The sequence below is a fragment of the Mya arenaria genome, chromosome 16 (assembly GCF_026914265.1).
Source record: "Mya arenaria isolate MELC-2E11 chromosome 16, ASM2691426v1".
Lineage (NCBI taxonomy): Eukaryota > Metazoa > Mollusca > Bivalvia > Myida > Myidae > Mya > Mya arenaria.
In genome coordinates this window covers 32069165-32094736 of record NC_069137.1, presented here as the reverse complement: position 1 = coordinate 32094736, position 25572 = coordinate 32069165, and the positions used below count along the sequence as shown (strand labels likewise).

Genomic DNA, 25572 nt, shown 5'->3' with positions numbered 1-25572 from the left:
TCTTGTATGGACAGATTTTAAAATAACTTGCCACATGTGTTCGACATACCAAGACGACGTGTCGCATGCAAGACCCGTGTCCTTACCTCTAAGGTCAAGGTCACACTTAGGTGTTTATTCACAATGGAATGCTGCATATAAGGACATAGAGTATAGGTTGTCGTGTCCGGGCTGTAACTTTTTCTTGTATGGACAGATTTTAAAATAACTTGCCACATGTGTTTGACATACCAAGACGACGTGTCGTGTGCAAGACCCATGTCCCTACCTCTAAGGTGAAAGATACACTGAGTGTTTATTCACAATGGAATGCTGAATAAAAGGACATAAGAGTGTAGGTTGTCAAATATGGGTGGTATTTTTTATGTTCATAGGCAATTTAAAATAAGTTGCCATATGTAGTTGACACGTAAAGGCAAGATCAACTTTTCATGTACTGACCTTGTTCATAGGTCAATGTCACATGTGGGGGCATTCGTCACATACTGTGACAGCTCTTGTTTTGTGTGTTTTGCGCTTGTTATTTGTGACCTTGACCTTACTTGGTTTGCAAGGCTGTCAACATTGTGAACTTTACCTACAAGTTTGATAAATGGTACCTTCAAAAATACAGTGGGCTTAGGTATTACTTTTGTATATGTGTGTTTTACGCATGTTATTTTTTACCTTGACCTTACCTAATTTGGGATGCCGCAACCATTGTGAGCCATACCTTCAAGTGTGATTCTATAGCCTTGGTGTCATCAGTGTCATTGTTCAAAAGCTTGAACCTTGGCCATAACTCAAAAACCATTAGAGAAATTCTTATAAAACCTGGTGCATATGTCACCAGAGACGTTAACTTGGGCACCCTTGTAGATGCTTTGTTTTTACCAGCACATTTTTTTATGCCCCCGAAGATGGGCATATTAAAATCACACTGTCCGTCCGTCCGGCTCTATAACTTTCCCTTGTATGGACAGATTTTAAAATAACTTGCCACATGTGTTCCACATACCAAGACGACGTGTGGCGTGCAAGACTCGTGTCCCTACCTCAAAGGTCAAGGTCACACTTAAGTGTTTATTCACAATGGAGTGCTGCATATAAGGACATAGAGTATAGGTTGTCGTGTCCGGGCTGTAACTTTCTCTTGTATGGACAGATTTTAAAATAACTTGCCACATGTGTTCCACATACCAAGACGACGTGGCGCGTGCAAGACCCGTGTCCCTACCTCAAAGGTCAAGGTCACACTTAGTGTTTATTCACAATGGAGTGCTGCATATAAGGACATAGAGTATAGGTTGTCGTGTCCGGGCTGTAACTTTCCCTTGTATGGACAGATTTTAAAATAACTTGCCAAATGTGTTCCACATACCAAGACGACGTGTCGCGTGCAAGACCTGTGTCCCTACCTCAAAGGTCAAGGTCACACTTAGTGTTTATTCACAATGGAGTGCTGCATATAAGGACATAGAGTATAGGTTGTCGTGTCCGGGCTGTAACTTTCCCTTGTATGGACAGATTTTAAAATAACTTGCCAAATGTGTTTCACATACCAAGACGACGTGTCGCGTGCAAGACCTGTGTCCCTACCTCAAAGGTCAAGGTCACACTTAGTGTTTATTCACAATGGAGTGCTGCATATAAGGATATAGAGTATAGGTTGTCGTGTCCGGGCTGTAACTTTCTCTTGTCTGGACAGATTTTACAATAACTTGCCATATGTGTTCCACATACCAAGACGACGTGTCGCGTGCAAGACCCGTGTCCCTACCTCAAAGGTCAAGGTCACACTTAGTGTTTATTCACAATGGAGTGCTGCATATAAGGACATAGAGTATAGGTTGTCGTGTCCGGGCTGTAACTTTCCCTTGTATGGACAGATTTTAAAATAACTTGCCAAATGTGTTCCACATACCAAGACGACGTGTCGCGTGCAAGACCTGTGTCCCTACCTCAAAGGTCAAGGTCACACTTAGTGTTTATTCACAATGGAGTGCTGCATATAAGGACATAGAGTATAGATTGTCGTGTCCGGGCTGTAACTTTCCCTTGTATGGACAGATTTTAAAATAACTTGCCAAATGTGTTTCACATACCAAGACGACGTGTCGCGTGCAAGACCTGTGTCCCTACCTCAAAGGTCAAGGTCACACTTAGTGTTTATTCACAATGGAGTGCTGCATATAAGGATATAGAGTATAGGTTGTCGTGTCCGGGCTGTAACTTTCTCTTGTCTGGACAGATTTTACAATAACTTGCCATATGTGTTCCACATACCAAGACGACGTGTCGCGTGCAAGACCCGTGTCCCTACCTCAAAGGTCAAGGTCACACTTAGTGTTTATTTACAATGGAGTGCTGCATATAAGGACATAGAGTATAGGTTGTCGTGTCCGGGCTGTAACTTTCTCTTGTCTGGACAGATTTTAAAATAACTTGCCACATGTGTTTCACATACCAAGACGACGTGTCGCGTGCAAGACCCGTGTCCCTACCTCTGAGGTCAAGGTCGCCCTTAGTGTTTATTTACAATGGAGTGCTGCATATAAGGACATAGAGTATAGGTTGTCGTGTCCGGGCTGTAACTTTCCCTTGTATGGACAGATTTTAAAATAACTTGCCACATGTGTTCCACATACCAAGACGACGTGTCGCGTGCAAGACCCGTGTCCCTACCTCAAAGGTCAAGCTCACACATAGTGTTTATTCACAATGGAGTGCTGCATATAAGGACATAGAGTATAGGTTGTCGTGTCCGGGCTGTAACTTTCCCTTGTATGGACAGATTTTAAAATAACTTGCCACATGTGTTCCACATACCAAGACGATGTGTCGCGTGCAAGACCCATGTCCCTACCTCAAAGGTCAAGGTCACACTTAGTGTTTATTCACAATGGAGTGCTGCATATAAGGACATAGAGTTTAGGTTGTCGTGTCAGGGCTGTTACTTTCCCTTGTATGGACAGATTTTAAAATCACTTGCTACATGTGTTCCACATACCAAGGCGACCTGTCGTGTGCAAGACCCATGTCCCTACCTCTAAGGTGAAAGATACACTAAGTGTTTACTCACAAGGGAATTCTGAATATAAGGACATAACAGTGTAGGTTGTCAAGTATGGGTGGTATTTTTTTATGTTCAGAGGCAATTTAAAATAACTTGCCATATGTATTTGACACGTAAAGGCAAGATCAACTTTTCATGTACTGACCTTGTTCGTAGGTCAATGTCACATTCGGGGGCATTCGTCACATACTGTGACAGCTCTTGTTTATTTTTAGTTTCTGATGTTAATGTTTGTGTTCATGTTCATTAACAAATTTGTCAGAAAGAACCTAATGTTTGCACTGCTTGATAACTACGTAGATTTAATAATAAATTTATCATTGCAGTTCAGTGAAGAATATACAAATTATGGCCGCTGGCATGGCTGGGTTCTATACCTGGGAGGATGCTATAGGCAAAAGAGAGCTGGTTTGGAGTTGTGGGGAGAAGAAAGACGTGAAAAATGACCTCTCACAGGTAAGATAAAATGTATATAGTTCGTTAAAGAATGTTAAAGCTATTACTGATTGTATGGCTGGATTTTATACATGGAAGGATGCTGTGTGCAAGACACATTTGGAGTTGTGGTGAAACAATTAACATAAATAATTGACCTCTCACAGGATAGACAGTGCAGAATGTATCAAGGGTTACTGGCAAGTTACTTCACACCTCTACAAATGAGGTGTGGCTTAAGAATACAGTGTTATGTTATTAATCCTTCCAAATATAATTGTTCAGCTTTGATTCATAATCTACTATTTTATATTCACTGTCGTATTTGGTATCATAAAACTCCTCATTATAAAGAAACCACTACTTATTGCTCTGTATTTTTCTTCATCCTGTAGGATGGTATAGGGGAGTTTTTCTACAACTCTGACGTGAAGGTGTACTGGGTCTCCTTCCTGTCCGGGATGCAGAGGGTGCTTCTCTTCACTCATGACCTGGCCCTGGCTACAATTGCGCAGGAGGTAAGAGACAATGATGTTTTATTGATCCCTGATCAAAACTCAGGGTAGAGTTATTGAAGCTGCTGGTTTTTCCTTCCATTTGTCTGTACAGCTGTCAGTATGTCCCATTCTGCTTCACTGGGCTATTCTCACTGTCAACTGACTTGAGTTAAAAAAAATGCATGGAAAGCTTTCACAATTGTTTCTGGTTTATACATGCTGTATATCAGGTGCTTGTAATATGGTGGGCTTTTGTTAACAATTCTGCATTTAAGTTTTTATTCCATGTCATAAAGTTTTTATCCAATTGTTATGAAACTTTGTCAGAGTACTTGTCTACATGTTTTCTTGAACATTTGTAAATATGGGTCACCTCAGGTCAAAAACTAGGTCACTAGGTCAAAACTTTGGAAATATTTTTCCCCATGTCATAAATTCAGATGTTTTAATCAAATCTTCATACAACTTGTTTGGAAAATTTGTCTGCATTGTATCTTAGGCTGTTGTGAATATGAGTCATCTTAGGTAAAAAACTAAGTCATTAGGTATAATGTTTGGAAACATGTTACCCTGTTCTAGATCTTAGATGTTAAAGTGTGTCATCTGTGGTCAAGAACCAGGTCTCTGGGACTTATCTTTTAGGAAATGTTGATTTATTTATAACTTGTTTATTTTCCTAAATGGAATAGTTTCTGTTGATCTTCATGCAATTTGATCAGGTTATTTGAATGACCATATCTCTGAAAGGTATAAATATGGGTCTTCTTGGTTAAAAAAATAGATAACTAACTCAAATCTTGGGTTTGCAAAACTGCATCGTCAAATATCCGGCTTTAATGAGGCGTTACTGCATTGGTGTCTTTTGTAGCTTCAAGTAAATGTGTCATGGGGCATTGCAATAAAAAATGAAGAATACCTGCAGCTGTGAATCTTGCATGAATCACATTTATTGCAGGTATGTGTCTGGTCAATGAGTAGTTAACTAATATAAAAAATGCTGTATTGTGTTTTTTTGCATAATAAATATGTTTAAACTAATGAGTAGGGGAGGAGGGTGGGGCTAGTTTAATGAGGGAGTTATTTGTATGTTTGTGTCTTGTTTGCATGGCATACATGTATATACAGCTGGTGTGGTTTGTTTAGCTTCCTGTTTTTATGTTTAGTTTATTAATCAGCTCATGCCTTTTTTATAATATAAAATAATGCCAAAGTTGTATTGTCTTACATTGTAATGGAAAATTTATGTCTTAAATAAGAAATTTGGGTGTTTTTTTTAAGTTGTCATTGGGTACCTGAAATTATTGCAATTGTAAAACTTTGCCTTATTTATATTTCAGCTGTTTAAAAAGTCACAGGTTACGTTTTTAGGGTGGCTTATTTAACTTTGCTGTGCATAGGATATTTTGTCTTTAATTCACTTTGATCTAAATAGTTCACATAGTGTAGTTATTGATTATAGTTTTCATATCTATAAATATATAGTCTATAACTCATAATGATCAGCTTTTAGCTACTTTTTCAGTACATTTCACTTTCTACTCTGCAGTCTAGACTACTAGTATTGTTGTTAGCTACAAGTCGGGATTGCTAATTTAAGAAATCAACAGTCATTGAATTTAGTAAAAAAGTTGAGATATGTAATTTCAGTCTAACACAGTCATTTATATTAAAAGTTGCACTAAAGTTGTACATCGCTGTCTGAGTTCGAATGTTGTAACAAACCTGGCTGTGTAAAGGTTAACTATTAACAAGTCCAGTAAAGATATTCACAGTGCGGCTGTTCCAGGTTTCAAGTTGGGTTCCATATGACCACTGAACTCTTTGTGTCATTGAGTGAGCTTTAACTGATTCAAGAAGCCGTTACTTCAAATGGTGAAATATTAACATCGCTAAGTTACCTTGTAGTGCCACATGAGTTTTTGTTTGTATTTCCCACCACTAAACAATTAGACACCTCCTGGTCTGATCATTAAGGCTTACAATGCATTACACAGAGACTAATTTTTTCCTTTCTTACGTTTTCATTCAAAGAATTTTCTCTTCCTTCATTCCACTCCATTTTTCTCTTGGAAATGGTAGCTGTCAATATTCAAACTTCTCAGTTCTTTTTGTCATTTGTATGTCAACCTGTCTTACATATTTGTCATGATTGTGTTATTTCCCCAGGCGGGTGAGTTGGAGCGGTTGGAGCAAGAAATAATAGTGAGCCTACAAGATATGGGAATGTCACTGGTGAACAACTACACACAGAAGGAGGTTGCCTTCCTCGGGTTAACCAGGTAACAAGCTTTTATGTTCGAACATATTGAGCTTGAATTGATCTTTTTTATATATGCCTATAAACATTGGACATTTAAACTAACACGGACCAGACATTTCATGCCCTGGCAATGGATATAAGGAATTTTGTTATAACTCAGCACTGGATTTTTTTTTTAAAAAATGGCATGAACCCATGAATTCACATCGAAATCAAAACCTAGCCCCAGAACAAGCATACCTAAAATGTGTCATGCCATTGCAAATGATTAAAGGAATTTTGTTAAATTTCAGCTTCAAAATTATATTGAAAAAAAAGCATTATAGGCAACATAAATGTTCTCTTTGAAAACCTATTGCCCTGGAATAAGCATACCAGAAAAGTATCATGCCCTGGTTATAGATATGGAAAAATGTTATACTTCAGCTCTGGTTTCATTTGGGAAGAGAAAAGAAAAAGGCGACACAAAGCATTCACTTTAAAATCAAACCTGGCCTTGGAGCAAGCATATCAGAAGTTTGACCTTGAAAAAGTCAGTGGAAGAACGCCACCGGAAAAAATCAACATTGACAAGATGGAGGTCTGGTTTCGTTTATTTTATTTTGAGCTTATATTTAAAATTCAACTTTATTTTTCAATATTATCATAAAACAATATTGTACACGCAAATATTAGGTTTGATAAAATAATGTTCTGTAGCTAATTGTAGAAAACCGGTTAAGTTTTTAGGATAGTCAAAGATATCTAAAAGGTTGTCCGGTTTACTTCTCATCTTGGCGACCCGGGTTGGATTCCTTTCATAAATCCTCTGCAAAAGACTATGGGAAAATATTTGCAAATATTGTGTTGCTGTTTTCAGGTGAATTTCAATGAGATGATGATGTTCAAACCAAATAAGAGACAGATACGGAGAAGTTTCCAGGATGGGATCTGGATCCAGTATAAGACTTCCCCTCATCAGGTCCAGTTCCACGCAAAAATCAACAGGGTTCAGGTAAGGTATAACGTTTATCAAGTATTGTCAAACACGGTAGATTGTGACTGAGGTCACCAATAATAGATTCGAGAATCTCACAAACAATTACTTCTCTGTGTTTTTATACCCCCCAAAACAAAGTTTGGGGGGGGTATACTGGAATCGGGTTGTCCGTCTGTCCGTCTGTCCGTCCGTTTTTTTTTTGTCCGGGATTCATCTTTGTCGTTATTGAACAAATCTTTTTCAAACTTTCAGATATTAATGGCCATGATGTAAACTTGCGCCTCTGTGAAATTGGTACGGGTCACATGACCCTGACCAGAGTTATCTCCCCTTGATGTGTTAAAGTAGGCAAAATAAGCCCTGTCCGGGATTCATCTTTGTTATTATTCAACAAATCTTTATCAAACTTTCAGAAATTAATGGCCATGTTGTAAACTTTCGCCTCTGTGAATTTGGTACAGGTCACATGACCCTGACTGGAGTTATCTCCCCTTGTAGGCAAAATTAGCTTTGTCCGGCCTAACTCCAGGGCAAACAACCTAGACATGGAGGGGTGGGGGGTATTCGTTAGCCTATTGCTTACAGTTCTAGTTATTCTCTAAATGTAGAAGAATATGGTTAAAACAAAGTATAAATTACTTTATATTGAGTTAAAAACATCAAGGTTATACATAAAAGATCACTACTTGATAAATTAAAAACAGCACAAAACTTTGCATTTTTTTTAGTGTTAACATTTAAGTGAAGATTTGTATTATTCTATACCTCTTAAATTTTAGCAATTTCATAAAAACACAAAATTGATTTTTTAACAAAGAAACAGAAACTAGCTTTTTTACTTTTCAAAACTTAAAACTCAGTATTTCTGCATCATCCTTTACAGTGCCGCATCCTATGTTCTATTACAGCTAGACAACCAGGTAGCTGGTGCTGTGTTCCCTACCGTGCTGTCACCTATGCCTCCACCAAAATCTGTGGCTGCTGAAAGTGGTGAGCTTACCACACAAATATCATGTTTTGTTGTGTCGCTGGCGATGCATAGCTTACACTTAGGGATTACTTTGTCAAGATTCATTGTCTTTATTGTCACACTATTGTTTCTGATCAGATACTTTTGGACACCATGGTGTAGTCTTCGAACTTGGTATGTACGGTAGATAGATGACACCTTTTGATTTTTGGGTCAAGGTCATGGTGACCTTTTCTTGAGATTTGATGGGTGTTTCAAATCCATAACTTTTGAATGTCTTTGTGAAAAGTCTTCAAACTCATTATGCCCATTGGTCATGGTCAATAGCATGGCATGACTGGAATAATATGGGTGGTGCCCACAGGTGACTCATTATATTCATGGAATCCTATAGTAAACTGATATTGAACAAGAAGTGCACTTACTGTCAAGTTTGGTCTTAACCCTTTAGCGCATGTATACGAGATAGGCCGACATAGCTCATTAGCAGATGTATACGCATCTGGCCGACTGTATCCATTACTGGATGTAAACGCATGGCCCGCATATTTCAATAGGGTCATTTCAATATTTCAATTTTGCATCTTTCTTTTTGTAAACAATATCCCGGATGTTTATAAAATTTAAGTTTAACCTTTTGTGTATTGATTTTCCCTTTAAAATATCGTCTGCTAAATTGAGGTGTTTATACTCCCAATCGCAGGTGTGATCCCATTGTGACGTAATAAGACCACGAGCTGAGTACTGTATGGAATTTCCCCCAAATTCATTGATGCGTAAATCATTAAATATATTACGTCAGTTCAGTTTACCATTAAAATAAATTGAGATTATTTTTACTTAAAGGTAATATTTTGTTTACAAACAAAAGAAACAATTAGTAAATGAGAAAATGATGGGTAAATTTTCTGTGAAGCTGATATAATGTCCATCATAGTTTTGGCTGTAAAATAGATCATGTGCAAGCGTTTTGTTTGATCTAGTTCTTTTTATTCATACCGGAAAATCATTTATCGGCTTTCTTTTTTGTAAACAATTTTATGAGGGGGTAATAAAGTTAAACAGACACCTTGGACTGGATCTCTCAGCTGGATGACACCAGATATTCCTGACATATTTCTGTGTATTATACACAAGAACATAAATTGTCGGCTTTTTAATCCAGATGGGTCTTTTTTATGATAGGGGTAATAAAAATTAGATCGATCCCAGCATTTTATTACCCTTTGATTTAATGCAATTATGACATTTCAAAGAAATGTTACAATTCCATCTTGAAAATACATTCACAGCTGAAATAAAATAATTTAATATTTCATCATTGACACCATTTATTAGATAATTTAATTATCTATAAAAAATGTATTCACATAAAAAGATTTGGACACAATTATTTGGAGTAACATTGATTTTAAGGTCATACTCCTGTATTCATTTTCTCATTTTCAAATATCCAGAAAAGTACCTATACAGATAAGGACTGCTTATCAGTAAGATGGCTATTGACTGGGAGGTGTAATCTGGCCACTTGTCTATGTGCTAAAGGGTTAACGGTACTGTAGTTAGCTTAAATGTCCATTCAATGAAAAAGTGTTGAGGTTTTACGTTAGCCTTGATGCCATCAGCAATAACATTGGCTGACTAGTGGCATTTTGTGAAAACTTTTATCATAATCATTATTTGGAAACCTTTGAAAAATATTTCCATCAAATTTGGTACAAATGTTCAAAATAACTAGGTATAATGAGTCCCATCACTGTCAACAAACCAGGAGTTGGGTGTACCAAGTGATATTGTTTGTTCTTTATCAGTATAATAATATATTTTCATACAAAAGCTATAGCTTTAAGAAAATGTAGATTAAGCTTTAGCTACATTTGATCTTTGTTTTAATTATTTTGTCTTTTAGTAATTGTTGAGTGAGTTTGCCTTACTTTGATCATTTGTTCATCTTTTCCTTAATTAATGCTAATATTGATTAATGATACATGACTTTTCAGTGCCCAAGCCATTCACGGAAGTGAGCATGATGCTACGAAAACATGAACACACAAACATCTCCCAGATGAAGTAAGTCACACTTCTGTTTAAGTATCTGGAGCCATTGGCAATAATGTTAAATGTTGTGCCTAGTGAACCCATGTCACTTTGGTAGCATTTGAAACAGTATTGCATACTCTGTACATTTATGTAAAATTAATGTCCGAATAAAACATAATTATAAAAGTTCAATGCACTTTGTGTTTAATTTCAACTTAAATCAGACAAGGAACTGCTTATATTTAAAACTTTCTAGGAGAAAGAGATTGTTTCCAATTTTGTTTTTTGGTATAAATTTGATAAAAAAAAATACTATGGGGCACTAGGCATACGAAATTTACATCATTGTCTATCAAATATCTGAATACACTTAGTATTCGAAAGTGTTGAAAGTTCTAAGGGTCCCTGTTTCTGGAAGTGCTTAACAGCTTATCGACATCTGTTTAATTTCTTCCTGTATGTGTATTTGGTTTTACTGTTGATTTTATTGATGTTCTCCTCCAGGTACTTCAAGGTGCTGATTCAGGAGATGCAGCTCAAGGTGGACCAGGGTTTCCTCAACAACATCATAGACCTGTTCTCCTCCGACCAGGATATCACAAGTGAACAAGAGGTGACTCCCATTCATACATGTGAACCTCTGGCAATGTCAGAGAGGTAGATTTGGGTCTCCAAGTCGGTAGATTGGGTTCAAAAGCTGTAGAATTTCTAAATCCTTTTCATTTTCAGTCAAAAACAATGGTGGATACAATGTAAACAAAAACTTGATGGTTGTTACTATTTTTAGATTTTCGGAAAAGACGCATCAAATACGTCTTGGTTCAGGGTCATGTCAAATATCAGTGTTTTGGTTGTGAAACAGAAGGAATATGACTGCTGGCTAGTGAAATCTCAAGTTTATATTTAGTAGAGCTGTTGATAATTCAATCAGACTGCTAAACAGGTCTAGTGCAGGGTGGAGATGCATGAGCAGAGGAATGCAAAATTGTGTATTTTCATTTTCGCGCAAAAATGTCGTAAAATCTTATATATTGTTTCAAGATAATGAATAAAACTATGGGAATGTTATTTCTATCCAGAAATGTTTTGATCAAAGCATTAAAAGATATGTTTTTAAGATTAACCAAGAATATTGATTAGTAGGATGCCGTTCTTAAGTGCCGTAACTTCGCAACGATCTTGCCCAAGGTGTCAAGAAACATGACAGGTTGTATATTGCACCATTTCCTTAAAGTGACAGATAATGGGGTATTAAAGCATGGTTGAATTTTGAGGGTTTTCAAATGGAATTGTAAGGCCAAAAATTGTTTAGATTAATTTTTTTAAAAGGGGTAGTTTTTGTGGGGTGAGCGGTAGAGCGGTAGGGAGGTCTCAAAAGCGGTAGAGTTCACATGTCTGCTCCCATGTTTATACTTAACTACCGGTATACAAGTAGTCACTTAGTGTAACTTGTCAATAATACATGTAGCTTAGCTAAGCTTATATATTGTAGCTTAACTAGCAGTGGACCGGAGTTTTTACCAGCTTAGCTATAAGTTGACCAGGGTTTTAATTTTAAGCACAGTGGCTTAGCAAACATTTGACCAGAACTTACAGAAGCTGAACAAATTTAAAAGGTTCAATAGAAACTTAGCTTATGGTTGCCAAAGGTTTATTGTAGCTTAGCTCAAAGTTCACCAGGTTTATAGGAAATTAAGTGAAAGTTCACCAGGTTTTTAAGTTGCATGGCGTATAGAAGCTTACTTAAGCAAAAGGTTCACTATAAAGGTTTATCAGCTTAGGTTTGCTAAAAATTGAACAACAGTACTAACAGTACTTAGCTTAGCTTATTGTTAATTAAGGCTTATTGTGGCTTAGCTTGGCTGCAGGTTTACCAGGGTATGTGATGTTCATCATCATAACGGCTTTTCCAAAATATTTTAGTTGAGAGTTGGACAACTATATTTATTCCACTTTATCAAATCAGCGCAAATTTAAGCTCATTTTTCCTAAATTGTCTTAGAGTTTGTGTTGATATCAAATTTTTCAAAATAATATTTTTCGTTAACTCAACACATGTCTAAGATATTTACACATTCCTGGCTTTGTGCCCCTTCTACCTTCTTATTACCCATTAAAGGGACTGTACACCAGATTGGCACCAAAAAAAATATATATAATTTCTGTAACGAATCTCAGGACAATTATTTAATAGAATGTGTTACGCTTTGATATCATAATTGTAAAAGAAGTACCAAAATGTAAAAAAATAAATGGTGTCGTAGACCGGGTTTGAATCCGTGTCGACAAAATTGCAGTCCAGCATCGTATCTACTGAGCTATACACCTAACTCGGTGATAACACAAACTAGCCAATCATGCATAAGGAATGAATTCTACTAGGTAGACATACCCAGTAATCTTTTTTAATGGAAAAATATGAAATAACTGCTAAACTTAAATAAATTGTAAACTATGTGGTTTTTCAGTTAGTAAGTACACATTAATACCAAGTTTATGTCAGTTTTCGACAATTTTCTTTTTTTCTTGCAAATTGATCATCTGGTGCACAATTGCTTTTATGTATTATTCTCTGGGGTTTTCAGAAGCAAATGTTGGAAGAAGACATAGAGAGAACAAAGCAAGACCTGGTGACAACCATGGGGCTGTCCCTGGCCAGTGAACAGAAGATGTTCTATGACTATCTACATCTCTCTCCTATAAAGGTACGCCTAATTCCGTGTTTTAAACTTTGATGTGGAAAATTAAGGCATGGGTGCATGATTATAAATTATACTGTAAATATTGGAACTATTTCCTCCCCTTGTTTTGCAGGTGCACCTGAGTTTCTCCCTGCAAGGAGGTGGTGATGGCAAGGCCATGCAGCTACATGCCAACGTGATCAACGTGTTCCTACAGAGTGTGGGCGTCGTCCTTACTGATATACAGGATGTTGTCTTCAAGTGAGTTTTAGAAGATATTGATATAGCAAAACACCTTGAAAGGATGATGAATATTGGAACTCTGTGGTGAACCCCATGTGTATGCAGACCGCTACTATTCTCTTTTCTATGTACAGACTTCGCTTTATTAGCCTCCACTGTAGTATATACTACATGTGGTTACTGAAGAAGCTACAGCTGATTATTTTTCTGACTTCATGGTAACAGAGCTGGTACATTGTTCCAAACAAAACAGGCACAAGTGAATATTAGTGTTCTTTTTAAACATTTATGTAAAATGTTCATCCAAACATGTTATGCCCTTAAGTAGATTTTTTCCACCTTATTCATATATCAATTTTTCCTCCATAGATATGCTTTGAGTATTAATTTTGTAATACATTTCCTTTCCAGACTTGGCTTCTTCCAGAGAGAACACAAGTTCTACAACAACAAACAACTGACCGGGGAAATGACCAGCCACTATGCTGGACAGGTCAGTAAATACTTCATGTACAAGGCTCCTGACTGGGAGATGACCAGCCACTTTGCTGGACAGGTCAGTAAATACTCCATGTACAAGGCTCCTGACCAGGCAGATGACCAACCACTATGCTGGACAGGTCAGTAATTACATAATGTACCATTCTCCTGACTGGGGAGATGACCAGCCACTATGCTGGACAGGTCAGTAAATACTTCCTGTACCATCCTTCTTACTGAGGAGATGACCAGCCACTATGCTGGACAGGTCAGTAAATACTTCCTGTACCATCCTTCTTACTGAGGAGATGACCAGCCACTATGCTGGACAGGTCAGTAAATGCATAATGTACCATCCTCCTGACAGGGTTCGACACTAACGGTAGTCCGGTAGTCCGAGACTACCAGTTTTTTGATCGGACTACAAGAAATTTTAAGTCAGTAGTCTGTCGGACTACTAGAACAATTAAATATCACATCAGTTAATTGAGTATAAAATCTTGATTACGCTTAAACTTGGGTTGAACGTCATGTTAAAAAAAAGCCGAACATCAGCGGTAAATGCTCATTCTAAAGTTTGCCGAAAATGGCCGAGCAGTTCCGGACAACGTGGACTGTTCACCGAATTACGTGCGCATTTCATTTAGTCTTTTGACCAATATTTAAACCAGTCTTTAAAATGTCTTAATTTAGAAAGGGAAAAAAAAATTCGCACTGTGTGGTGTGTTTAAATTCTCAGACATGTGAACCTCTGCCAATCTCAGCGAGGTAGATTTGGGTCCAGAAGTGGTAGAATTTCTAAGTCCCTTGCATTTTCAGTCAGAAACAATGATAGATACGATGTAAACCAAAGCATAATGGCGGTTACTATTTTTAGATTTTCTGAACATTCGTCAGGGTTATTATGGTTTAGGGTATTGTCAAATGTCAGTGTCTCGATAAAGCAAACAGAAGGAACATAATGTCTGGCTTGTGAAATCTTTTAAATGGCTTTTAGAAGAGCAGCTGATAAAATAATCATACTGCCAAAATAGGTCTAATGCAGTGTAAGTGCAGACTGGGACCAATCTTACTCCCAGGTGCAGACAACGGCAGACTTGTGTGCGTTAATTTTCACTCCAAAATGTAGTAACATTTTATGCATTGAAGCTAGGGCAAATAACAACTTTGATCTAAATACTCCCATAATAGAAAAGTAATTTAAAAATAACACTTTGGGAGTTTATTTCATTATGTTGTTTTTTTAGCATTATGGTATGTCGTTTAGATTAACAAAGAATACTGAATAATAGGATGCCAAATTATCAAATATTGCCTATAAGTAGAATGTCTGTCATTTGTGCCGTAACTTAGCAACGATTTCGGTAGAGGTGTCAAGTGATTTATAACGCTGTTTTCCCGAAAGTGACAGATTAAGGGGGTATTTTAAGATTAAGGGGGTATTTTAGGATGGTTCTTATATTTTTATGATGGGGCATATAAGCATGTTTTTTAGTTTTTTTTAAGGTTTAAAAATTATATTTAAAGGCCAGAATTGTTTTTAAAATTGAGATAGATAAAAAAAAATACCAATCAAATGGTTATACTGACAATGTCGCAAAACTCTAGAAATCCATTGCAGGCTTGCAATTTTTTGGACTACCAGAAATTTTGCTGGACTACCCAGATTTCAGATCCAGTAGTCCGAGGGACTACCTTTTGAAAAGTATTAGTGTCTAACCCTGCCTGACTGTGGAGATGACCAGCCACTATGCTGGACAGGTCAGTAAATACATAATGTGCCATCCTCCTGACTGGGGAGATGACCAGCCACTATGCTGGACAGGTCAGTAAATATTTCATGTACCAGGCCCTTGATGAGGGAGATGACCAGCCACTATGATGAACAAGTCAGTTAATATTTAATGTACCATGGGAAATAACCGGTAATACAGCTGGACAGGTCAGTAAATACTCATGTACAATGCTACAGAATAGGAACATTACACCCTGTAAGTCTCTGCCTTCATTATTTGATTCTTAGTTTCGTTTTGTCTCACAATATTTCATAAGACCAAGAGTTCCATAAAAAAAGTAGGTGTGAATTATAACAGGTGCAACTTTCTCTTTTGATGAATTGATACTTTCATATTATCACCTTGAATATTGTCCCAGGCTCACGGGAGATTTGAAGCCCAGCAGCAAATGACACTTTCAAAATTTCTGTTCAGAGATTTTGCCATCCTCGACCTTTCAGACTGCTGTATTTCACTTAACCTATTACCCATCTTCTTCTAGTTACATGTTTGCATTCTTTCCATACACTTCAGGCGATTAAGCAAATGTATGTCCTTGTGCTGGGACTGGATGTGCTGGGAAATCCATTTGGGTTACTGAGAGGAATGGCCGAGGGCATTGAGGACCTCTTCTATGAGCCATACCAGGTACGGTACATTACATAGTGTTTATACTTTTTTAGGTAAATTTCCCTGTAAACTTTGTTGCCTTTAAAGCAGGATTATGTCATGTCTGTCAGTTCTTTATAATAACATAGAAATGTGTTTCTGCTCTCAATTAAAGCTAGTGTTGTTCATGTTGGCTTCTTCATTCATTATATTGCCTTCTTTAGGGAGCCATCCAGGGTCCAGAGGAGTTTGCTGAGGGGATGATGCTGGGGGTGAAGAGTTTGTTTGGACACGCTGTCGGTACGTCCATAATTCTGCTGTTCAGTTGTTGGTACAATAGAGACAAACATACATGACTTTGTATATTAATTGTCTAGGTTGATGGTACCATGACCATATGGGAACTAGATATTGAATATACAGGCAAATACTCATTATGGTACACAATAATGCAATTCATCCATTAAGTGTACTGGGCAAGTACAGAAATTGGAACACTTTCGGCACTATTTTTGAAATATTTTTAGTTAGACTTGCGTCACAACTACAAAATTTTCCATCAGCATACCAGGATTCAAGAGAAATTGGTTGATATAAATGGGTTTTTTCAAGATACTACCAATCTGCATGAAAAGTACTTAATTAACCGCAAAGTCAAGGACAGCCATTTTCGTCCCCAGAGTACCTAAATATGGAACAGTTCTAATTTGTTATTTATTTTTATGTATTCTTTTAAAATTATTGCTCTATGTTTTGTTTAAGTAAATTAATAATTTATGTTCCAGCTTATCTTTTTTTGTCATTTTTGGCTGTAAAATTTGATGGTTTCAGTAAAATATAGGCTTTACCAATAGGCTGTGATTGTGGCAAGCATGAAATCTTTTCCCCGCATGCCATGTCTTGACATTTGAACATGAAAAACTTAAAATGATCGCAGTAATTGAAATACTTACCCGGAGAATCATGTTCCTTGGAACTTGTATCTGAAGCAAACGTCTTTATTGATGAAAATCGTAAATAAACTGATCTCGATCTGAAAAACACCTTTATAATGGGTGTTCCATATTTAGGTACTGTTCCGATTTAGGCTCTCGCCCAGTATATACCAACCTAAATATTCCAACAAAGTAAGTCTTAGACAAAGAAGTGTAAAATATGGGAACAAGTACAACATCATGCATTATTTTTTTAGGAGGAGCAGCAGGTGCAGTGTCCAGAATCACTGGAACTCTCGGCAAGGGCATAGCGGCCTTGACCTTGGATGACGACTACCAGAAGAAGAGACGGGAGGCACTCAACAAGAGACCTGCTAATGTAGGCGAGGGCTTTGCTAGGGGAGGGAAAGGACTTGTTATGGTGAGGATACTAGATTTTTTTTATGATATTTCATACTCATATGATTCTTCAACCTTGATCTTTGATAACAGTTTTCCGAAAAGGGAGCATGAGGCCTCAATAAGCATCTTGCAAGTTTCAGTTCTTGCTTGAAATTGATCTTGACAAAACTGTCTTTGTCTTGATAGTGAGATTCATCAGTAAATATAGATCATAATCAGGCAAAATCTGTCCAACATGTTTTAATTTAATCTAAATTATCCTTGTACCAAAGAAAAGAAATTTAGAAGTTTCGGACTGGTTACCAAGTATAAATCTTTTAGGGAATGTTAATAAAATGAACTGCTCAGTAGCCTTTCAAATTTGTTGCATTGTTAAGCAGTATTTGTAACTCTTCCACATTTCCAGGGAGTCTTTGACGGAGTTACAGGGATTGTTCGCAAGCCTATCGAAGGGGCTAAGAAGGAGGGAGTGGAAGGGTTTTTCAAGGGGGTTGGCAAGGGGCTGGTAGGGGTTGTTACCAGGCCAACCAGTGGGGTCATTGACTTCGCTAGCAGCTCGTTTGAGGGAATAAAAAGGTATAATTTAAAATATTAGTGAAAATATGATGTTCATTCTACGTGAATAGCTTGGCTGTATGTCGTCATTGTTTATGTTATTACTGCAATCTGATTGGACAAGCATGAAGTCATCTGACCTCTGGTAAACTATGTTTCAAATTTTGGTCATTCCTCTTCATAGAAGTTAAATGCTAATAAATAGATCTCGTTAATTTTGCCTGTAATAGCTTATATTTTACATTCAAAACAGTTAAAAGAAGTAAAGAAAAATGATCCATTCTTAAACTTTTAATCGACTTTGTACAAATCTTTTATTATTGAGACTTATTGATTTCACTCTCTGAAGCCACCACAGGGTATGACCATTTTAATTTAATAAACTAGAATCAACCTTCCATTTCCCAGGATTGCTGAGAATGTTGGTGAGATACACAGACTGCGTCCCCCGCGTAGATTCTACAAGGACGCGATTCTTCGTCCATACAACAAGCAGGAGGCAGAGGGATGTGCTGTACTCATAGTGAGTCTGGCCTAAGAATGTTCGGGGATTGATCTTGGATGAGAAACATTTTAAGATTATATATAAATATAGTACATCTACATAAACATAATAATTATAATTTGATGATGGCCAACATGACCAGCGCTCCCCAACAGTACGTGTGTGTATATTGTATAAAAACTTATGTTGCTTCTTATGACTTATTTTCAGGAGACAGAGAAAGGCCGATACTACAACACAGATGAATATGTAGCCCACGTGGTGGTTACCAAGGACAACAAGAATGTCCTCTTAGTTACCAACAAGTAGGAAACATCTGTTATTGAATACAATGTTTATAAAGTGGGACATGGGTGAACCTTTGATCTGCAGTATTTCTAACGAGATTTCAGACAACTGTTTAAGCTGTGCTTTTATTATTTGAATATTTACGTACATGATCATAGGTAACCTTTAAAAGTTTGCAACAATGGTGTTAACTTTAGCAAAATTTTGAAAGTGTTTATTGAAAAGCTTATTTATTGAATGTTTCTTGTTTAAAACTTGGTTGTTTTCTCTCCCCTATCAGGCGTGTATTATTTGCTAGTCGTGGGGAGATATTTGGCTCCTGGAACTGCGAGTTCACCTATACGTGGACGGAGATAAAGGAGAAACCCCGGGTCTCTGCCAAGGGGCTGGAAATCATCCTCAAAGAGAAGGAGAAGAAGGGATTCTTTGGCTCCACCAGCTCAAAGAAAGACATACATATTGCCGACAAGAAAATAGCCGAGGTGAGGGTTGGTTATCATCGTGTTTAGATTAATATAGCTTTAAGAGGAGGAGCTAAGAGGCGGTTTAATAACAGTTTGAGATATATTACCTAATTCATTTGTGTTTTAATGGCAATGTTGGTCTAAAGGCAACCTGTATTGCCATTACATGAGGAAATATGATTACAGTATGATAAATACATAAAGAATAATTACATTGATGTATAATAATAGCTTCAAATGCTTCATGTAAAATCATAAAAATCTAACTTATTGTCTATAATACTATTTTGGACTTGTAATTGTAGATTATCGAGGCCAGACCATACATGTTTACATTTTATATCATTGTATATACACATCCTATTCCTAGGAATATCAGTTTCTTTTCACAAAGAGCTCTTTACATAAATTTAGCGAGTCGAAACTTTTAAAAATGATTAACACTGACTTGACAATGAGATTGTAGTTTTGTTCTTTCAATCCACATATCCATGCACACGAAGTATAAAGGAGTATGCCCTAACATAATGTGACGCTTATCAGAATAAAATTATCATTTAAATGTACTTTTTCTTAGGTATTGTAAGATCAAGTCTGTACAATGTATTTGTATGTACACTTACTATAATCTGGTAGTCAATATACTACTCTATACATCTACCTTCTTGTAGGTTTATTTTTTAGAACCAAACGTGTGTCTTTGTTACCAACCTTTGATATTAATACATTGTCTTTATTTATTTTCAGTGGATGGTTGGAAAAATCTCAGACACCTGGGATGCGGCAAATTAACTTTCAAATAATAGTGCAATATAACCTAACTAGTGCTGTGTAACCTTGACAGTGCTGTGTAACCTGGCAAGTGCTATGGATCAATGTCTAGAATTAGTGCAATGATGCCTGCATAATGTCTTTTAAAATGATTTTATCTTTGTTTAGAATTTAAAGGATTCGTTTAGATAGATTATAATTGTATCCAATGTAACCATTTGTCGTAAAATTGCTTTCTGTTAATGTACCTGGTTTGTTGTAAACAACATTTTGAAAGTGTTTAAAAAGACGTAATTCTTGAAATGATTCTCTCTCTATGCATTGACACATACCTTATAACCTCATAAAGCAAGGTGCTTGATTTGGCTGTTAAATAAATGTTGTATTGTGGGTAAAATATGAAAAAGGTATCACGTGCAATGAAGTTGCTTTAAGGAAGGCAATTAACATGTATGTGTTGGCATATTTTTTATTTCACATGGATAAAGAAACATGGCGTGACCGAAGTCAGTTTTATATTTTTTAACACAATAGAAATGTTGTAACACTTTAAAAAGGCATTTGCACTACTTTGTGTTCCAGCTGTATTAGTTGTGAAGATGATTGTCCATTAATGAAGGTCATTATGGCATCACCTATCATTTTCCTTGTTGCATACATGGGTAGTATTTTAAGGGGTGTGCTGGCATCTCAGTAAAACAGGGTTAACTTAATGTAAAATATCCAGTAGCACCCCCTAGTGCTGCACATCAGCTTGTATATATGTATGAAAACATTTTTTGTATTTAAAGGCAAATTTCCCTGTTATAACAAGGACAGTCCCATTGATAAGTTGTATTTCACCCATCACTGAGTGGATTTATCCAGACACCTTTTTATTAATCAGTGGTCACATCATTTTGCCAATTGTCAATCTACAAAAAGATTTTATCAGGGCCTCAGAAATGATCGTGATACTTGTGTATCTAACACTGAAGACGATTTATGTTTAAGTTTTATTAGATATAGGAGAAAACCTGATCAAGGGGAGTTTTGCCTTTAAATTCAGAACTTGAATATGTTCTCACTGCTGTTAATTACATAATGTACATGCCTATGCTGATTACAATAAGCTCTTTAATTACCAGGGTATGATGTTCTCTTTATTGTGTTTATTGTACAGCCATAACCCCACTATCACTGCTATATCTGCACTGTATACCCAGCATGTACATGTACTCGCAACTTGTTTAAAAGATGTATAGACGTGTGTATTTCTTAATGCTACTGAAATTAGAGCAATGTAATTACTGTTAACAATTTTGATATACCGGTAATGAAATGGCTACATACACTTAAAACAACATGATACCCAACACATGTATGCTTTGTATATGGAGATTGAATACGATCATTTTTAGTGCTTAATCTAGCTGAAAACATCCTGCTGAGTATTAAGAATAAAGCAGCGTGGATGCTGACAATAATGGGGAATATGGAAATCTACTGTACCAAATTTGATGTATTTTATATTCAAATATTCTTGCCATTTCTTACTGCTGTCCTTATATGATATATCATTGCTGTATTTGGTGTTGTATATAATACTCATATATACCTGTTACTGGAGTTAACACATTCATGCGTTGACCTTACCGTTAAACCATTATGGTTCCTTTGAATGTTTTGGTTTTCATCTATTTATGTTCGTTATTTATTGTGTTAACTGATTTTTTATTAGTCATAAAATCATTCCTGTGTTAATTTGTGTCTCATTTTTCAACTTTTTGCTCATTTATTTTATTTTAATGGTTATTTCTTTGTTGGCCATTTTTATACCTGTTTTAACAAGTTTAACCTACCCGGGTACTCGGTTATCTTATGAACTTGCGTAGAACAATAACTCCATATTTCTGAGTTGTTAAATATCTATATACATGAAAAAGCTAATATTTATATTTGTTTATTAAGGCAATGTTTGATTGATTTTGCAAGTAAAAAATTACATTAATTAAAAAATTTAATTTGTAACGTACAATACTGATCTTATGGTATTTTGTGGTTTGCTCATATTTTGTCATTAGCTGGTATTTTGTGGTACGCTTGTTGATGAGATGGTCCGTACATGTAGGTTTAACATTTCTGTGATTTTACCTATGACAGGGTTTGATGTAGGATTTTCTGAAAATATTCCTTTAAAAACTATTCTTAGAAATTTTTTTACCTAAGTTTTATATTAAGTTTTATGTTGTTAAGTATTTTGAAGAAAAAAATGAACTTTAAGAAATTTTGTTTTCTGGTAAGGTGTATCCTGGCAATAGTCACCATTCAGTAGAAATGGCCATGATGTTTTAATCTACCAGTACCAGCTTATGTGGAAACATGTTATTGTCTTAGTACCTTTTTGAATTTGAAAAAATAATTTCCGTCTCAATTTAGACAAAGGTATAATGACTAGAATCTATTGATGTTCATAATAATAATTATACAGCTAACCTTTACTGTAACTTTTGGAATTGCCATTATAAGCACGTAATTTTTTGCATCGAAAATGTAAGAAACATATCTTTTTGCTCAACATGGTTTTGCCTTGTTTGTTTTTCTTCAAAATTGAAGAAATAAATGTTTTTCAATGTCATGAAAATCCTTAAGGCATTGCTGAGTTGTTGCTTTGTATTTTTAATGTGTATTTCATAAAATAATAAATGTGCTCTTAGCAATCTTCATTTGGGTGATTGTAGTGTTTATTGTTGTTTGCTATAGTTAACATATGATTGTGTCAGTTGTAGGAAATGTAATCATTGTTATACATTATATAGCCTATGAGTTGATTTAGAATAAGTTGTACCATTATGATAAGTAATATTGTTGTGATAGAGGACAAGTTCTTTTAACCTTGTATATGAGTAGATATTAGATATTAGATCATTATACTTAGAGTGGTTATAGAGCCGTAATAGAATATAATTATATACTATACTAAATTTTCCCCTGTACAAGTCCTTCACCATGCCTACCATAAAATATCGCATGATCAAGTTTTCTGTCTTGTTGTGCTGTCACAAATTCATGTAAAGGTTTAACTTGAAAAATCAAATCAACTTTGCCTAAACTACATGTAACTGATAAAGCTCTTGATTTCTAAAAAGTTAAGATAACTTTGCCGAAATATTAATTTCATAAAGTGACCTAATGGTAGATGCATTGATAGTCTTTAAATATCACTAGAAATACTGTTGCTTTGCTTATAGTTATTGCGTACCTCCATATTAATTGTCTCTACATTTTAAATCCTACCATTTTGTTTTGACAACATTATTCTTACTTTATGCTAGGCTTTACTGTTCTATACATGTAGTTAGCACTGAGTGATCAAATGTTCATGCCTGACAAGGCAAATGCAACAAAACACAAACTACAATGTGAAACACACTATTTTTATTTAGTGTATATATGTTACCATGTATTAGGTGTATCAATGCATTTATTATCCAATTATCATCAGTAGATCGTTCCACAAATGGTCTTTTTGTATTTTTGCCCATCTAAGTTCATAGAAAGGAGTCAAGGTATTGTCATAGTCTTGAAGTCATGCTTCTTGTGGTTTATGACAGCAGTCACATTCTTGAAGTCATGCTTCTTGTGGTTTATGACAGCAGCCATAGTCTTGAAGTCATGCTTCTTGTGGTTTATGACAGCAGTTCTAGTCTTAAAGTCATGCTTCTTGTGGTTTATGACAGCAGTCATAGTCTTGAAGTCATGCTTCTTGTGGTTTATGACAGCAGTCATAGTCTTGAAGTCATGCCTCTTGTGGTTTATGACAGCAGCCATAGTCTTGAAGTCATGCTTCTTGTGGTTTATGACAGCAGTCATAGTCTTGAAGTCATGCTTCTTGTGGTTTATGACAGCAGTCATAGTCTTGAAGTCATGCTTCTTGTGGTTTATGACAGCAGTCATAGTCTTGAAGTCATGCTTCTTGTGGTTTATGACAGCAGTCATACATGTAGTCTTGAAGTCATGCTTCTTGTGGTTTATGACAGCAGCGTAGGCATTGTTGGTAAAAGAAACTGTAGCCTTGGCCACAACTCTCAAAACGATCGATATATTTAAACGAGACTTGGTACAAATGTTACCATAAATAATAGTTACATATAAGGCAAGGCCCATAACCGGGCTTTAATAATTGCCAAGTTATGCCCCTTTTTTGACAGCACTTTGTGTTCACTGTTGTTCATGTTGACATTGTGCCATTTAATTTGTTCATTTCATCACAATTATGGGTATTCGTTTGGACTGTTTAAAAGTTTTATTTTAAATGTTTAATTATATCTCTGTAACTGCTCAGTGTATCTTATGAATTATTTATTTTTGCTATTTGATTTACATTCTGCAATATTTTTCTATATAATGTTTATTTTTGCTTTTCGTTCTATTAGTATGATTTCAAGACAGTTTAATGGGTTCCCTATATACTTACACATAAATGTTCCCTGTACACTCATTAATTAGAGCAGTACAATACTGTTATAAGACAGTTACATACAAAACCTCTCATTTCGTATTACATTGGTTGGACTTAGTACAAGCCTGCAAGCCCTTCACTGGTAACATGCTTTCTGGGCTTGCTTAGATCGTAGATATCATATACTGCACTAGGGCTTTTTTTAAAGACTTGATGCCAAGCACAAGATGAAGGATTCGGGCTTGTTCATCCGAAATTCTATCGTTAAAGGGGAACATTTTGTTTGACTACATGTGTGTGTGTAACACCTCGTGTGTTCCTAAAAATAACATATTATTGTTATACATGTATTCGTATTCTATCTAATAGCAACATGTACATTAAAAGTTATAGTATAAACATGTACATTGTATAAAGAACATAACGAATCTGCTTTGACATAAAGATATCTAGCAAATCCATTTCTCTGTTGCATATTGTAATTGCTTATTTTTAGAAATTCCATGTTATGCTTTTGTTATTGTTGGCGTATATGATTAATTTGTAATTTCCGATTTCAATAAATGTGGGGGTTCAACATATGTATTGACTTATTTATGAATAATTCCTTGATGATGATGATATGCACACATATATATAGTATCTGCGTGCGGGCTGTAAGTTTGGCATGCACAGAGATTACCCTACACATGTTTTCGGTACATACAGACGAGGTGTCAGTTGCGAGACCAATGTCGCTCTGACTTTCTGCATCACTCCTCAACACTTGACATCAACCATCATGGCATCTGGCGTATGCTTATAGGCATATTAATTGCATAATCCATTGGATTGGATTGCCCTTGGGGGGGGGGGGGCATTCATCACTTTCTGTGATAGTACTTAAACTAGCACTTCCAGCTGTAAATGAGTCAAGTATGTTTTATTTAGGAATTTCCCTTGCTGCGATCGGGAGGCGACAATAACTGGGGCGGGGTCAACTGTGGTTGGTCAGTGTCAACTGTGGTTGGTCAGTCAATTGGTCAGTGTAAACTGGTTGGTCAGTCATTTGGCCAGTGACTGTGGTCGGTCAGTCCATTGCAATCTTCCTTGTTCGGAGCATTATTTAAAAAACCGCTGAATGGAGTGTATTTAAACTTCATACACTGAACATAAGACATTAAGTGCAGTGTACATGTACCATAACT

General features: G+C 36.1%; 1 protein-coding gene across 5 annotated transcripts in view; it reads left to right on the top strand.

Annotated features, from left to right (window-relative positions):
* Positions 1–24966, top strand: part of LOC128221263 (intermembrane lipid transfer protein VPS13A-like) — a 119624-nt gene extending 94658 nt beyond the window's left edge. For all 5 annotated transcript variants that reach the window (XM_052929810.1, XM_052929809.1, XM_052929808.1 and 2 more), the window contains 19 exons: positions 3382–3511; positions 3886–4008; positions 6154–6266; positions 6674–6827; positions 7107–7241; positions 8135–8216; positions 10197–10266; positions 10741–10849; positions 12822–12941; positions 13051–13178; positions 13572–13653; positions 15950–16063; positions 16249–16324; positions 17217–17380; positions 17768–17937; positions 18325–18439; positions 18632–18726; positions 18990–19191; positions 19921–24966. In XM_052929810.1, the coding sequence (XP_052785770.1) occupies positions 3382–3511; positions 3886–4008; positions 6154–6266; positions 6674–6827; positions 7107–7241; positions 8135–8216; positions 10197–10266; positions 10741–10849; positions 12822–12941; positions 13051–13178; positions 13572–13653; positions 15950–16063; positions 16249–16324; positions 17217–17380; positions 17768–17937; positions 18325–18439; positions 18632–18726; positions 18990–19191; positions 19921–19965 (2227 nt within the window). In that variant the 3' untranslated portion in view covers positions 19966–24966. The remainder of the gene's footprint in view (positions 1–3381; positions 3512–3885; positions 4009–6153; positions 6267–6673; positions 6828–7106; positions 7242–8134; positions 8217–10196; positions 10267–10740; positions 10850–12821; positions 12942–13050; positions 13179–13571; positions 13654–15949; positions 16064–16248; positions 16325–17216; positions 17381–17767; positions 17938–18324; positions 18440–18631; positions 18727–18989; positions 19192–19920) is intronic.
* Positions 24967–25572: the final 606 nt, after the last annotated feature.